This window comes from Lissotriton vulgaris, chromosome 9, assembly GCF_964263255.1.
Source record: "Lissotriton vulgaris chromosome 9, aLisVul1.2, whole genome shotgun sequence".
NCBI classification, from domain to species: Eukaryota; Metazoa; Chordata; class Amphibia; order Caudata; family Salamandridae; genus Lissotriton; species Lissotriton vulgaris.
This window is the reverse complement of record NC_141697.1, coordinates 941,862,747-941,875,797: the sequence shown is the minus strand read 5'-3', so window position 1 is coordinate 941,875,797 and position 13,051 is coordinate 941,862,747. Positions and strand designations below refer to the sequence as shown.

General features: G+C 41.0%; 1 protein-coding gene across 2 annotated transcripts in view; it reads right to left on the bottom strand.

Moving 5' to 3' along the window:
* UBA7 (ubiquitin like modifier activating enzyme 7) overlaps positions 1–13,051 on the bottom strand; it is a 1,262,833-nt gene that overhangs the window by 686,255 nt on the left and 563,527 nt on the right. For both annotated transcript variants that reach the window (XM_086938795.1, XM_086938796.1), the window contains exon 21: positions 11,999–12,091. In XM_086938795.1, the coding sequence (XP_086794921.1) occupies positions 11,999–12,091 (93 nt within the window). The remainder of the gene's footprint in view (positions 1–11,998; positions 12,092–13,051) is intronic.

Below are 13,051 nucleotides of genomic sequence, written 5' to 3'. Positions count from 1 at the left end.
CTGCGGTTTATCTAGGAGTGAGAGTTAATGCCTCAGTCAACAAGATTGTTGTAGATAACTATCTTCCACTTATTAAAACAATAGAAGCCGATTTGAAAAGAATAGACGTGTTACATCTTTCACTGATAGGGAGGGTAAACGTCCTAAAAATGACAATGTTTCCCATAATTATGTATTTATTTGGGGCTATACCGCTTTTAATTGAGGAGAAAGTAATTAAAAGTCTGGAATCAACTTTTATAAGGTTTATTTGGCAGTATGGGAAGGTCAGGCGCTCTATTAATTTCATGTCAGTCCCACTGGAAAGGGGCGCGTTGGCCATGCCAAATCTCAGGCTTTATCATTGGACCTGCTTTCTGACTCAAATGACTATCCTTTTTTAACCAGATGCTAACTCGGTTGTCGAAAATGGGGATATCCAGAGCCCCCCTTCTATTTTCGAGCTGTTACAGGGGAGGAAGGCTATTGGTTTATTGATGTGTGAAGTTGATCGCAGGGACTATAAGAAGGCCCGGCTTAAGATTTTGGATGGTGCATGGGGGACCTGGAAGGCGATCCTAAAGTTTCTTAATATCTCAAGGATAAACCCATACCTCCATTTGAGGAATTCTAGTTTCTTTCCTCAATTAGGTACCGATAGGAATTCTCTGGCGTGGAAGGAGCATGGAGTTAAGACTTTGGGAGATATTGTGGTGGGAGATGAAATACTGGGGTTTGATGTAATTCAGCAGAAGTTTGTTATCCCTCCTAACCATTGGTTTTTATATGGTCAGATTGCACGAACCTTTTCGGCTCTCAGGCCTAAGATTTCGCTGACTGTAGGCAATCCGCTGGTTGATTTCCTAGTAAAAGGGGGTAAGAAGATTAGAGTAATATATAATCATCTTCTTTTGGGAATTCAAGATGATCTGGAGAAGGTTGAATCAGCTCTGGCATCTAAGCTGGTAAATCCTGATGTTGATCTGGCTCCAGCCCTACGTTTAAATAAGAAAATATTTTGGTCCTCAAATCTGAGGGCCCAGCATTACAAAACATTGTTTAATCTTTATCATACCCCAGCGAAGCTATTTGCTTGGGGGATTAGGGAAGACGATAGATGTCCTAGATGTAAGATTGGCCCAGCAGACTTATGTTTTATCAATGTGATTTGTTAGCTCCTATTCAGAAGGAGATTATAACATTTTGGGAGGGGCTGCTGGGTCATAAAATCGATCTATCCCCTACCCTGATGTTATTAGGTACGGATGATAAGGCGAAGCTAGAGAAAGATGTAGAAGCCTTTGTTTTTATTTCGGTAGCGGTACTCCGGATCCTCATCTCATCGGGATGGAAGATACCACCGCTCCCTCATTCCAAATGTGGCTTGTAAGATTATTGGGCATGCATAATATAGAGTCATGTCTATATGAACTGAAGCGCAAAAAAACTCGGGAAATGGGTAGAAGGATATGGGCACCTCTTAAAGAGTGGAGGGATGCAAGACTATAACGGTATTTTAAATTTATTATATATCAAATGCTTACATTAACTGCTGAATCTTTTTTGTAAACATCATTTTAGGTTCTTTTAGCCATGAGACGATTTTTATGGAATGTATATTTCTATCATCCGACCTGCGCTTTTAATCCTATAATTGCTCTGAACTGAAATCTGTACAGTATAATCGGTTTTTTTTGTATCCTTTTTTATTTTTTTATTTTTTATTTTTAAGGAACAATTAAATTGTATCTGTCTCTTTTTTACTGCACCAGAAAATCTCAATAAAGATATTTAAAAAAAAAGAAAAGAGGGCTCAAGGGCATTGGTCTGGAGAGAGGGTGGGGTGCAGCTCTCCTGATATTGGAGGCGAAGATGTGGGTGTTGAATTTATCTGGCAAGAAGCTGGTGATGGTTGGGTGCTTAAGACAAACAGCGTTTAAACATTTTTTTTAAAGAAGATGTAATGAGGCTATGTCTTGGAAGCAATGTATTGGGATGGTAGGGGGTGATTTTGAAAAAGTGGAAATTAAGACTGTTGGATCTGGTGGTTTAGTGGACCAATGCCTTCACTGTAGAAATCAGTGTTTGACCTGATGGTCACAGGTTCGAATTCTGGTGGGCCCATTCAGACTTGCACCCTTCAAAGGTTGATAAAATGAGTACAATTGAATTGAGTAACAAAACATCAGTTGTTGCTGGCATGTATAGGGCAGAAGTGAAGACAGTGGCCCGGGTAAGAGGAGCAGTTAGATAGTGAACAAGATATACCAGTCAGTGGTAACGGCCATACCATTTTTGGGAGGTTAAAACAACTGGAGACAACAAGGTAGGCTCAATAGCACAAATTGGTGGGGAAGCCAAAGGCTCAGTCACTATTGTAGGTTTATATTCTGGCGTTTTAAAATTTTGGTTGATTTATACTGTGAAGGTCAAGTACAGTACATTGCAATTTACGTTTGATTTATATATCACTCAGAAGGCTTGTAAGAAGTTGAGGACGACATGGCTACGTTGCTGTATGATGACACATGGGAATGGAAAAGGACCCGAAGGGTGGAGTGGGGACTTGAAAAGGATATTTTTCTGGAGTTGATGGTGCCAGTTAGATTGGCACTCATGCGCTATTCAAGGAGTGGCCTTCCATGTCATATTATTCTTTCTAGAGGCAGACTAGCAACATTTTAAATAAAGGTTGTTAATAAGTGTAACAGCTATTGCCATGGGGTCCTTTAATAAGAGTGTTCTACAATTGGGCAGTGGGTAATGTTAGGCGCAAGTTAGAAGAAATGAAATGATGACAGAAGATCCACTGGAAAGAGCTTTGCCGTAAGTTAATACTGGATTCTTTCAGTACCCGTTGTCCTTTACCCCGATAGGGAGATGTGGGAATAATACTGAAAGTGGTTCAATCAGAGATCTTGTCTGGGAGAATGGTGTAGAGATGCGCTTGTTAGAGAAAGGAAGTTAGCAGCTACTATGCAGCAAGTTAAAAGGAAAAAGCTAGAAGGAAGTTACTGAGAAGCGACGGGTAGCACACGTGTTTTAAATTAGGTTTTTAATACCTCATTATGTTCGGGTACAGTGCCACATAGCTGGAAGCAGGCAATGGTTTTGCCTTTCTTAAAAAATCTTCAGCCGACCCTAGTTTGCTGTCTAATTTTAGACCAATTTCACTTCTTCCAGCTTGAAGCAAACTGCTCAAGAAATTGGTTAATGCCCAGCTCTCCAATTTCTAGGAACATCCTCGTCATAGCACAGAGATAGCCTTGCTTGAAGAACCTAACTATATTAAACTTATTTTGGATCAAGGGAAGAAAGCTGCTTTGATATTACTCAATTTTTCAGCAGCAGCATTCAATACATTTTACTTCAACGTTTGCTGACATTTGGGTGGGTAGCCAGGTACACAACTGGATCTAGTCTTTCTGGATAACAGGGGGCAGGCAATCTGGTTGGCTCCTTTTACCTCTGTTATTAAGCCTTTACTATGAGGGGTGCCTCAAGAGTCTTCTCTAAGCCCAACTCTGTTAAGTGTCTATATGGCACCTATGGTTGAGTCATTGTTTTAAAGTTGTTCCCTATTACAATGACACCCAGTTGCTTTTATCCTTTAAGAGTGACTTGACTACCGTGTAAGAAACCTTTGAAGCCTGTCTTTCAGCAGTTCTTGACTGGATGTGTGATGGTCATTTGAAATGTAATGCAGAGAAGACTGAGATATTGCTGTTTTGGCAATGTTCGTTCTAATTTGTGAGTGGACTGTTGGCCTTCTTCTTTACCAGTTCCCTTCCAGTCTAACACTGGTGCCAAGAATCTGGGTGCAGAGGAAACCATCATCGTAGATACCTTATGGATACTCTACATAGATTCTCCAGTGGGCGGCTTGAGAAGGAATAAGATTTATGGCTTCGTCACGGTGGGGCAGAGAAAACGGAGTGCCATAGGAATGTGTAATTACCATCTCTTATGCTTGAGAGAGTTGACGGGCTCCCTATGGTCTTCATTGGCGTGCTGCCATGGTCCAGTTGTAGAATGGATGGATGGGAAGAGTAGTTCTTGTTTGGGTTTTGATGTTGTGCATTGGTCTACGTAACAGTGACATGACCCTCCTTACTGGAGTCCATACGTCTAAAGGTTTAGGGGCAACCATCTAGTATTGTAGTGAATAATTAATTCTGTTTCAGGATGCAGCAGTTGGATAATTTTGAACTGTACACTTAAGTATATTACATTTGAATGTGTGATTGGTAAATCAAACGAAGTTACTTGTACAGTTGAGTCAGTTATTGGTACAATGTGTATACATATCTGTGGAGGTCTGTCATTATTTGGTGAAGTGTATGTGCTTATGTCATTGGTGATGTATGTCACCAAAGAGGGGAGAAAATTGCATTTGGTCCAGCCAACTTGTAGGAATGTGTATGAAACTAAGAATAATGGATTCTTCTATAATTTAAGAAATATAAACATGCAATTTAGATTTGCGAATGATTTTCTCAATTTAGGAATCAGTTTAATCAAGAATAGTTACGCGATATCTATCGTAAGCAAATTATTCATCTTTGATGCCAGTGATGTTCAATATAATTGTCACACAAAAGTAAGTATTCAAGAGACATTTATAGATATTTTAACAAAAGGTAAAAGTATTAGAACTGATACAGTATTGAGTAACTAGATTTTTAAACTGCATTTAAAATCATGAAAATATTATGGTGTTGCAGCAAGTGATGATTACATTAAACCTATATATGTATAGGATGATCAAGGTTTCGCATCGGTAGCCATGATTTCATGTTCTTCCAGGGATAATAGTCTACCTTTGCGTTGCTTCTTACCCTTTTTTCATCATTCAGCACAGACTCATTACTATGATGGCTATTGGCTAAACCCAGTGTGAAAAGACTACTTAGTTAACATCGCGCTATACACACACATTAATTCACCATTAACATCAGAGACAGTAAGTTAACATGGTAATGATTTTTAATCACCTGGAGTCCTCACACCTTTTCCTATAGACAAAACCAGCATTACTTCACAAACATTGGTCTGTTTAAAGATTAGGAAATGTGTTTCTGATCTCAGTTTCTGTTGCATAATGTTTTCTAATAGGGCACTGAAGAGCATAGGCAAGTGAATTAGTGAAGATCTCTGCATATTAGGGCTAAACCACTTTGGCTGTAGAAAGCAAAGATGGTAGGTTGATTACACAGAAATATGTGTTTAGTTATTGAAAACTAGCTTCAATCTTGTCTTTGATGGTGACTTACACCTGTTGCTCAAAAGCAATTTGAACATATGTATGCATTTTAAGTATTGATGTTTACACAGTGCAGCATAAGTGGGGAGCAGAGGAGCCGCGGTTCAGAGTAAAGAGTATTTTCTTTGATTAGAAGTGATTGAAACTAATCTTGTGGTTGCATGTGGTAAGGTATGCTGTTCTAAGTTGCATTTTCTGAAGTTCCTGGTGGAGCTGAAACAGCAGTCAAAGCACTAGCTTCTGATGGTTGTGTGTTACAATGTTGCATGACAAAATGTAGTCTTTTAATAACCCCCTATCAAGAATACCACCTAGTACAATAGCATCAAGGTACATATAAACAGGTAAGTATAGATTTTTCTCTTTTTAACACCATATTTATGTACCTTGAATATTTAGATATACACAAGGGACATTGATGTGGAGCCAAGAAGACTACATCTATACTAACCTCTATGTAGTTACATTCACAGTATTATGGTAGTCAACATTCTGGATACTATAGTCTGAGAGGATGATGTTTAAAACTCGTTTTGAAGAAGAGTACATTAAATGGTTCAGAAAAATGACAATGTTGTCTTTTAGCCGACACTTGGCATGAAGCACGGCTGAAAAGGCGAGGGTTATCATCCTGGACACTGGCTCAGAATTTGTGAAGGAGACAGAATCTTGGCCTTCATACTAAGGGAGAAAAACTTGTTACGGTCACGTTTGGGTCAACGAAGAGTACATTTTATGTACTCCTGTCTGAAAAGTATCAAAGAGGTATTTCACACTTCTGCAGCAGGCTGAGGAATATCATTTATGTACATAATTTTCATATGTAGTAGGCCAGTTAGTCATTTAACAACAAATACCATTCTCTTTCCATATCACACTGTATATTAAAATAGTGTTAGTATTTAGTTCTGTCACATCTCCCTCTGATACGCATTGTTTCCGACGCCCTATGCAAATGTTCCAAATCGAAAATCATACAAAAACTCTGGTATTTTAAATAAAGCAGTCAAAGATTTAGATTCTGCAGGAAACTCCCCCTTCTCCTAAATGTTGTATCCGGCCTGTATTCTGGATGCATTATCCCAAGATATAATATATCCTCCATAGAGGTATTTTCAGTCCCTAGTAAGCTCTGAAAGCTTCAGCTGCAGCTAACTAAAGAGCGGAGGCCGCAGCTCAACTGATTCCCCAAGCTAGATATGACCTCGGATTTTAAAAGTCAAAAGAGGCAACCTCTAGGATTCGTTGGGGTCCCTGCAGTTACAATTTGGATATTTTAGAATGCGAGGTGGAATGTTTATTTTGTACTCAAGATCTGCAAATATGGCCTGAAGTAGGAGGCTGACAATTCTCATTCCTAAAAGTGAGCTTCAGTAGGAAGAAGGCTCTATGGGAAGCTTTGATATGACCTCAAGATGACCTTGAGAGCTACAAATGAAACTGGTGCTCTCCTTTCTTTAAACTGGAATCTCAATCATGGTTGACAAAATGGTTCTTAGGTTTTATTCTTCTTGTCATACTGTAATATTAAGGACCACTTCGAAACAACTTGCTGAGGTACTAGGATATGATCATCTGCCAATCAGTGTTGGGCTTTGGGGAAAATACTCCTCAGTATTCATGCACATCTCTTGCCTTTCAGCATCTCTTTAATGAAGATTGTGAGAACAATGCCTCTTTCCGCTGTGTTTTTTGACGGAGAAGACAATATTCTAGACATCTAGCCAGACATGACTTTAAAAGCACATCAGGTGATGCTACTTCAGAATGTATGGGCCAGGCTGCTTATCTGTAGAAGCTAAATCTGTTGATCTTTATTTCAGATGGCATCTCCACATTGTCTTGCAGTCTGACCCAAAACAATATCTAGTAGATGGTCCAAATATTTTTCTCTGTATATTCCTCGTCATTTATTAGTCTCATTAAGGATCACACATTCTTTTAATTAAACTTATAGGTTTCTTTCTAAATCAATAGTCTTTATTAGTCACTTACTATTATTGAGTGTTAATCTCAGTGGATAATCAAAAGGAGTCTTTCCAGGCGGAGAAAAACAAAAGGACAACAACCTCGTTGTAGAAAGGAAAACGTTTTCCTTTCAAGTAACCCTCACCCACCAGGGTTACTCCTTGGTGGCATGCTTCATCATAGGGTTCATCCCTAACCTGCTACGGAAAGGGGCGTGCTACGACCAGCGAAGATGAAGCAAAGAGCACTAATTGTCTGATGTTCCTGTACACCTATGCTGGTTGAAATAGTATTGGAGTGGGTTTGTTATTGACTATGAAAGGAGGATTAAAAATATCTAACCAGTGGGGAAAAAAAAATGTTTATTCTCTCCTCTAGCTGATATGATTAAAATATGCGGACGTTGGGAAACTCCTAGGGTATATGACCCACCATTTCCCTGGTCAACTAGTTTCAAACCCTACCCCAAGGCTTTTCTTCAGGACCAAAGGGTCCCACTCCTAAAGTCAAACAATACCTAAATAATAACAAATAAAGAATAAAAATAAAGTATACAGTACCTAGTAGGTCTGTTCTAATTTTTCAAAAAGCTTTACAGAGGTTGGTAAAGAAAAGAGAATCTTTAAAAAAATATGCACGGCCCATGGGCCTTATCAAAGATTTGTTCTTTGTGCGTTTTAAATAGTGAGTAGTGATATATTTCTCAGAACACGTGAGTGCACTGTGAAATGTAATTATAATGTAGGAAAAAACGTCGGCACACAATACGCAAAACTAAGAACATACACACACAACACTGGATCCCAAATGGGAACCGTATTGTCCATTGAAATATTATATACATGAAAGCGACCCTATTAGGCCTCATGAGTCCAAATCAGACTGTGTGGGTTAAGAAATAGAGTTTCCCCCAAGAAGTTAGATGCAGCGGAAGAAAATCGTTCACCGCCATGGGAGGTTCAAGAAGACCAGGTAAGCTTCCTAGCACTTACTTCTTCAAGGCTATTCCATCACTGGGGAAGAGACCCGCTTGCCCTTGGCTCTGTAGATGCCAGAGGGGCGTGGCGGGTGGCCTCTTATACGCGGAAGGCATGCTGCCATTGGCGTCCAGGTGGTGGTTGCCAATAAGACTGCTAACCTGCTAGGGGAGAGCAATACTCACTTCCTGTTTTAGAGGTGTGCCCAAAGGGCCTAGGTGTGCGTCTCGGCTATTCAATCATTACAGCGCATGCCAAGAATCATCGTTAATCAGAGAAATGTAAAGTAAAAATAGAGATACAGTAAAAAGACACAACGGGCTGTGCACTTGGCAAAAGTACAAAGATGTCGGTTATGAAAGTCTCTCAAAAACAAAATATATATTTATATTGATAGGGAAAACATCGGGAAGAAGTAATAGAAATAACCATTGGGAAAAATACTCTCTGCATGGAGTCAGGAGTGTGTGTGGAGAGAGATCGGATTACTCTCATTATAAAGCTGCCAATATTAAACTAGTTGTTGTGCACTGGTCCACGCACCGGGCGGTGGAAGTAGATACCCTATGTAATATTAGCCCACAATGTTGTCGGTGTAGCACTGTCTAATTGATAATGGGGTTACAGACTGGCAAATACCAGGAGTGCTAAAGAGACTGTACGGTTAGTCAGGATGACTCATCAAAAACTACTGGGAATGTCACAATAAGGCAATGGGTTGGGTTGTAAGCGGCTGATCATACAAATTGGCCCCATTGGATGTTTTCGTTCAAACCCACTTCACATGATTTCAATCTGCCACCAAGAGCTAACCCTGGTGGGTGAGGGTTACTTGAAAGGAAAACTTTTTCCTTTCCACAACGAGGTTGTTGTCCTTTTGTTCTCCTCCCCCTGGAGGGACTCCTTTTGATGATTTACTATTAGTTTGGAGGGCGAGTCCACTTCTTTTACCTCCCACTCCCCCATTCGTTCTTGAGATGTTAATCTCAGTGCACATAATGAATAAACTAAATTAGTTTCACTAATGAGGACTGTGCAAATGATAACATATCTAAAATACAATAGAGTGTTTTTGGGTAACTTATGTATGTTTCAATAGAAAAGACATTGGTCTCATTATCTTTTTAAAGGTTGCTCGTATATTTTTCCTGAAGCACCTCATGTTTTTCATCTTAATGCAACAGAGTCTTCATCAGTGGTATATAATAATTACAGATCAAGACATAGTACTCAATATATTTTGTGAATATTTTTTTCCAGTCAATTTAGAATAACAACTCTGTTGTTAAACATGAAAAATATTAATTCAAAAGGGGCAGCTTGAGAATGAAAATCAAAGCATGTATAATGTGTTCATAGTCCTTAGAAACCATCCAACCCTATGTTGGAGTGTACGAAAAAAGGCATTCGATAAAAGTAGAGCAATACAGTTTAAAATGCATCCCAATATCAGGCATGATCATTAGCGGCTGCTACCGGGTGGGGGTAGGGGGAGTCGAATGGAGAAAAAAAAAAGAACTTACCTGAAATGTACGGCGGCCTCCTTTTCGCTGTTTTCTTCATCTTCCGGTCCCAGTCCCGGCCGGCAGCACCAGCAGGAAGTACCCGGGCAGCACACTTTCCTGAGCCAATCACATTGCTGCAATGCAGTGTTGTGATTGGTCTGAGCGCTGAACCACGGGTACAGGGAGGCTTTGCATGTTCCTCACCAGGCTATGTAATGCAGCTGGTGGGGAACATGCAAAGGGCACAGGGTTGCTTGGCCAGCCTAAGAGAGCCGTCCAAGCATTCATGCGCACTTAAGGAGTGCAAACCACTAGTCACCGTGTGCTGTGCTGCCCAACCCCGCCCTGCGAGCCACTGCTGCATAGGAAAAATACAATGATGATAATGATACATTATTATCATTGTATTTTTCCTTTGCGCCAGTGGGGGGAGGGTCCTCTGCCTTAGCGGAGGAGCTGCCACTGGGCATGATTCTTGCCAACATTCTTGTAGACTTTCGAGTTATCAAAATAAATAAAGGTCTTACTAAACTAGGAATGCTGGGTTATTGGAGAGTTGCAGCCTTTCCCTCCCTACAAAAGACAACAATTCTGAAAAGTCAGTCTCGCTATAATGAAGGATCCATTAGAGATTATCTAAAACTCAGTTAATGAGTGGAAACAAATGATTACTCAGATTCAAAGGCTGCAAGTTCCATCTCGAAATGTAACACTCTGTCTCACTACTTGGTAACATGCCTTCGATAAAGCAGAGAGGCTGGCAAAAATTGTTTCTAAAATAGCCCTGTATCACCAAAGCATCGACTTGTGTTTATTTTGTAAAATATGCATGCATGTTTAAGGCATACCAGCACAGGCTTTGCATATTTAGATTGTTTATAAAGGTTCACTTACAAAATGGCCGAAAATTAGGAAACAGCTGGAGCAGTCTGCCAAAGGCTGCTAGATTAACTCATTTATGTGTGTTGAAAAATTTCTAAAGACATATATGATGTTTGGTGTAGCATAACTACTCTGCAGGGAATGCTAATACATATAAATAGTGGAAACCTAAGGGAGTAACTTTCCTACGATCTTCTGAATATCATAAACTGTTACATTATAGTGAAAAAATGCCATATCATCGGCTCTTTGTATCTCAAGTCCACAGTGGCAGCTCCTCTGCTAAGGCGGTGGAGCATCGCCCCACTGAACGAAAGGAAAAATAAAATGATATTACGTATCATTATTATAATTTTAGATTCCCTATTGTAGTCAGTGGCTTGCGGGCGGGCGGGTTGGCCAGAGCACCAGGAGGAGTGGTTTGCACTCTCTAAGTGCGTAGGACTCCTTGGGCCGGCCAAAAAATCCTGCGCACTTTGCATCCTCCCCACCAGGCTGCTTTACACAAAACCCTGTTAACCGCATCGCTGCTGCGGTTATTTTTGCGCTGTGCGGCTGTTTTCGAATAACCGCGTTACATGACGAGCTCAGCTCGTCATCCGCACACGTCACCCGTGGCTGATGACGAGCTGAGCTCGTCATCAGCATCGAAGGGGTTAAGGAACATGCCCAGCCTCCAATTCTAAGTCTGAGCGCCGAACCATAGCACTTAGACAAATCACAATGTTGCATTGCAGCATTGTGATTTGGCCCCCTGGCCCCCTGCTCCACCACCAGTGAACGGTAGCAGCTGCTACTGTAAATTCAGGCAAAAATTCTACATACTCCTTCTAACATATAAGGAAAGTACCCACACACCCTAGCTGTTAACAAACGTGCGATCATGGTCTTCTGTTCTCAGAAAAGACAATTCCAATCAATTGCTCTATTTGGATGGTAGAGGTGCCCCATCTTATCTGTATGTGAATGGTGCACCTAATGCAGTCATTTCACATAAGACATTTCAGGTCATTGCACTTTTCCTGTCACTTACCCACCCCCATTGTACAGGCGAGTCCTGTGGCTTAGTAGTACTCTTCACTATAATTCAGGGTCTCAACCAATGCCAAACCTAACTATTTAAAACCACTACTGTGTTGCTATCGGTGTGCTCATCCACCAACAAGGTGCTTTGCAGACTGCTGCAACCTTCGTCTTACGCACTACTGCCTCTGTATTCAAACTCATACCATGGTAACGAGAGTGGTTCACCACGTCACAAGTGTGGGGCAACTGTGAAATGGCTAGTGCACAAGTTCATTGTAGTGAAGAGGGAGCAGGAAAAAGAAGAAAGAGGGTCTAAGTCAAATTGAAAGACTTGTGAACAAGAGGAGTCCGAATTGTAAACATATACCCAACACATGGCTCCCACTCAGCGCCATTACCTTGTGCCGATCAGCTTGGGGTATGCAGTAATTCTCAGCTCGGAGGTTGGAGGCTGCCACTATGAAGTCCATGTGGAAGTTGCTATCATCATCCTGTGGGCAAACAATCAGGAACATACATTTAGAGAAGCAAACAAAAGACAACTTGAATGAAAAAGCAAAATGTCACATAAAAATGGGGAAACGAACAGTGCATTACTTCACAATGGTCAGGGTGACACAACTGTGAAATCCTCACAGTGTGACTCCTTTCCTCACCCCTCCTCATGCACTGCGTTGGATTCCCATTTAGTAATTCTATTCATTGGAGTCTCATTTAGTAATTCTGTATCTCTAGAGCTATGCATTACAACTAAGTTTAACTCCTGCTCAAATCGAAGGTTTCAATAACTTCAATTGCTCACCACTCATTCACAACATCTCTGATCTCGTGAAGCCAACGGAGATTTACCCATTCCCGGTAAGTGGCCTCTTTGACTTCAGTGGAGTCTCAATCATTGCCAAGTCACTCACCTCACATGCTTCAATGGAGTTTCACTCATGAAAAGATGCTCTTCAACAGGGAAGCATTCATTGCCACACCACTTTCTTCATACATGAGTGGAGGTTCACTCACTGCCACACACCACTGACACCTTACACTCCAGCAGACTGCCAGCCATTGACTAGAGTGTGGTTTCATGTTAGGCTTTGGTCTCCAGCCATGGCTCCTGTCTTGGTGTCATTTATGTACAGCTCTGGGAAGGGGTGTGCTTTTTTGACCATGATACCGGGTCCATGTTGTTCATAGTAATAGAGTGAAGCAGATGCAGCAATGTTAATGAAGTCCTGCACGGTGTACTCAAACAGGATACCTTGAGGCAGCATGATCGGATATCAGGTAGGAGAAGGTTCGGCGTAGAGATGACTAACAATTGGGAATGATGGTGGATTGGTGGGAAGATGAAGGGTGACCACTGAGGGCAGTCGGGGGCTAGGACTATTAGTGTAGCGACTTGGAGGATAAACGAGGCTAATGGCGAGAGGGCGAGGAATACTACTAAGCTGTTCGAA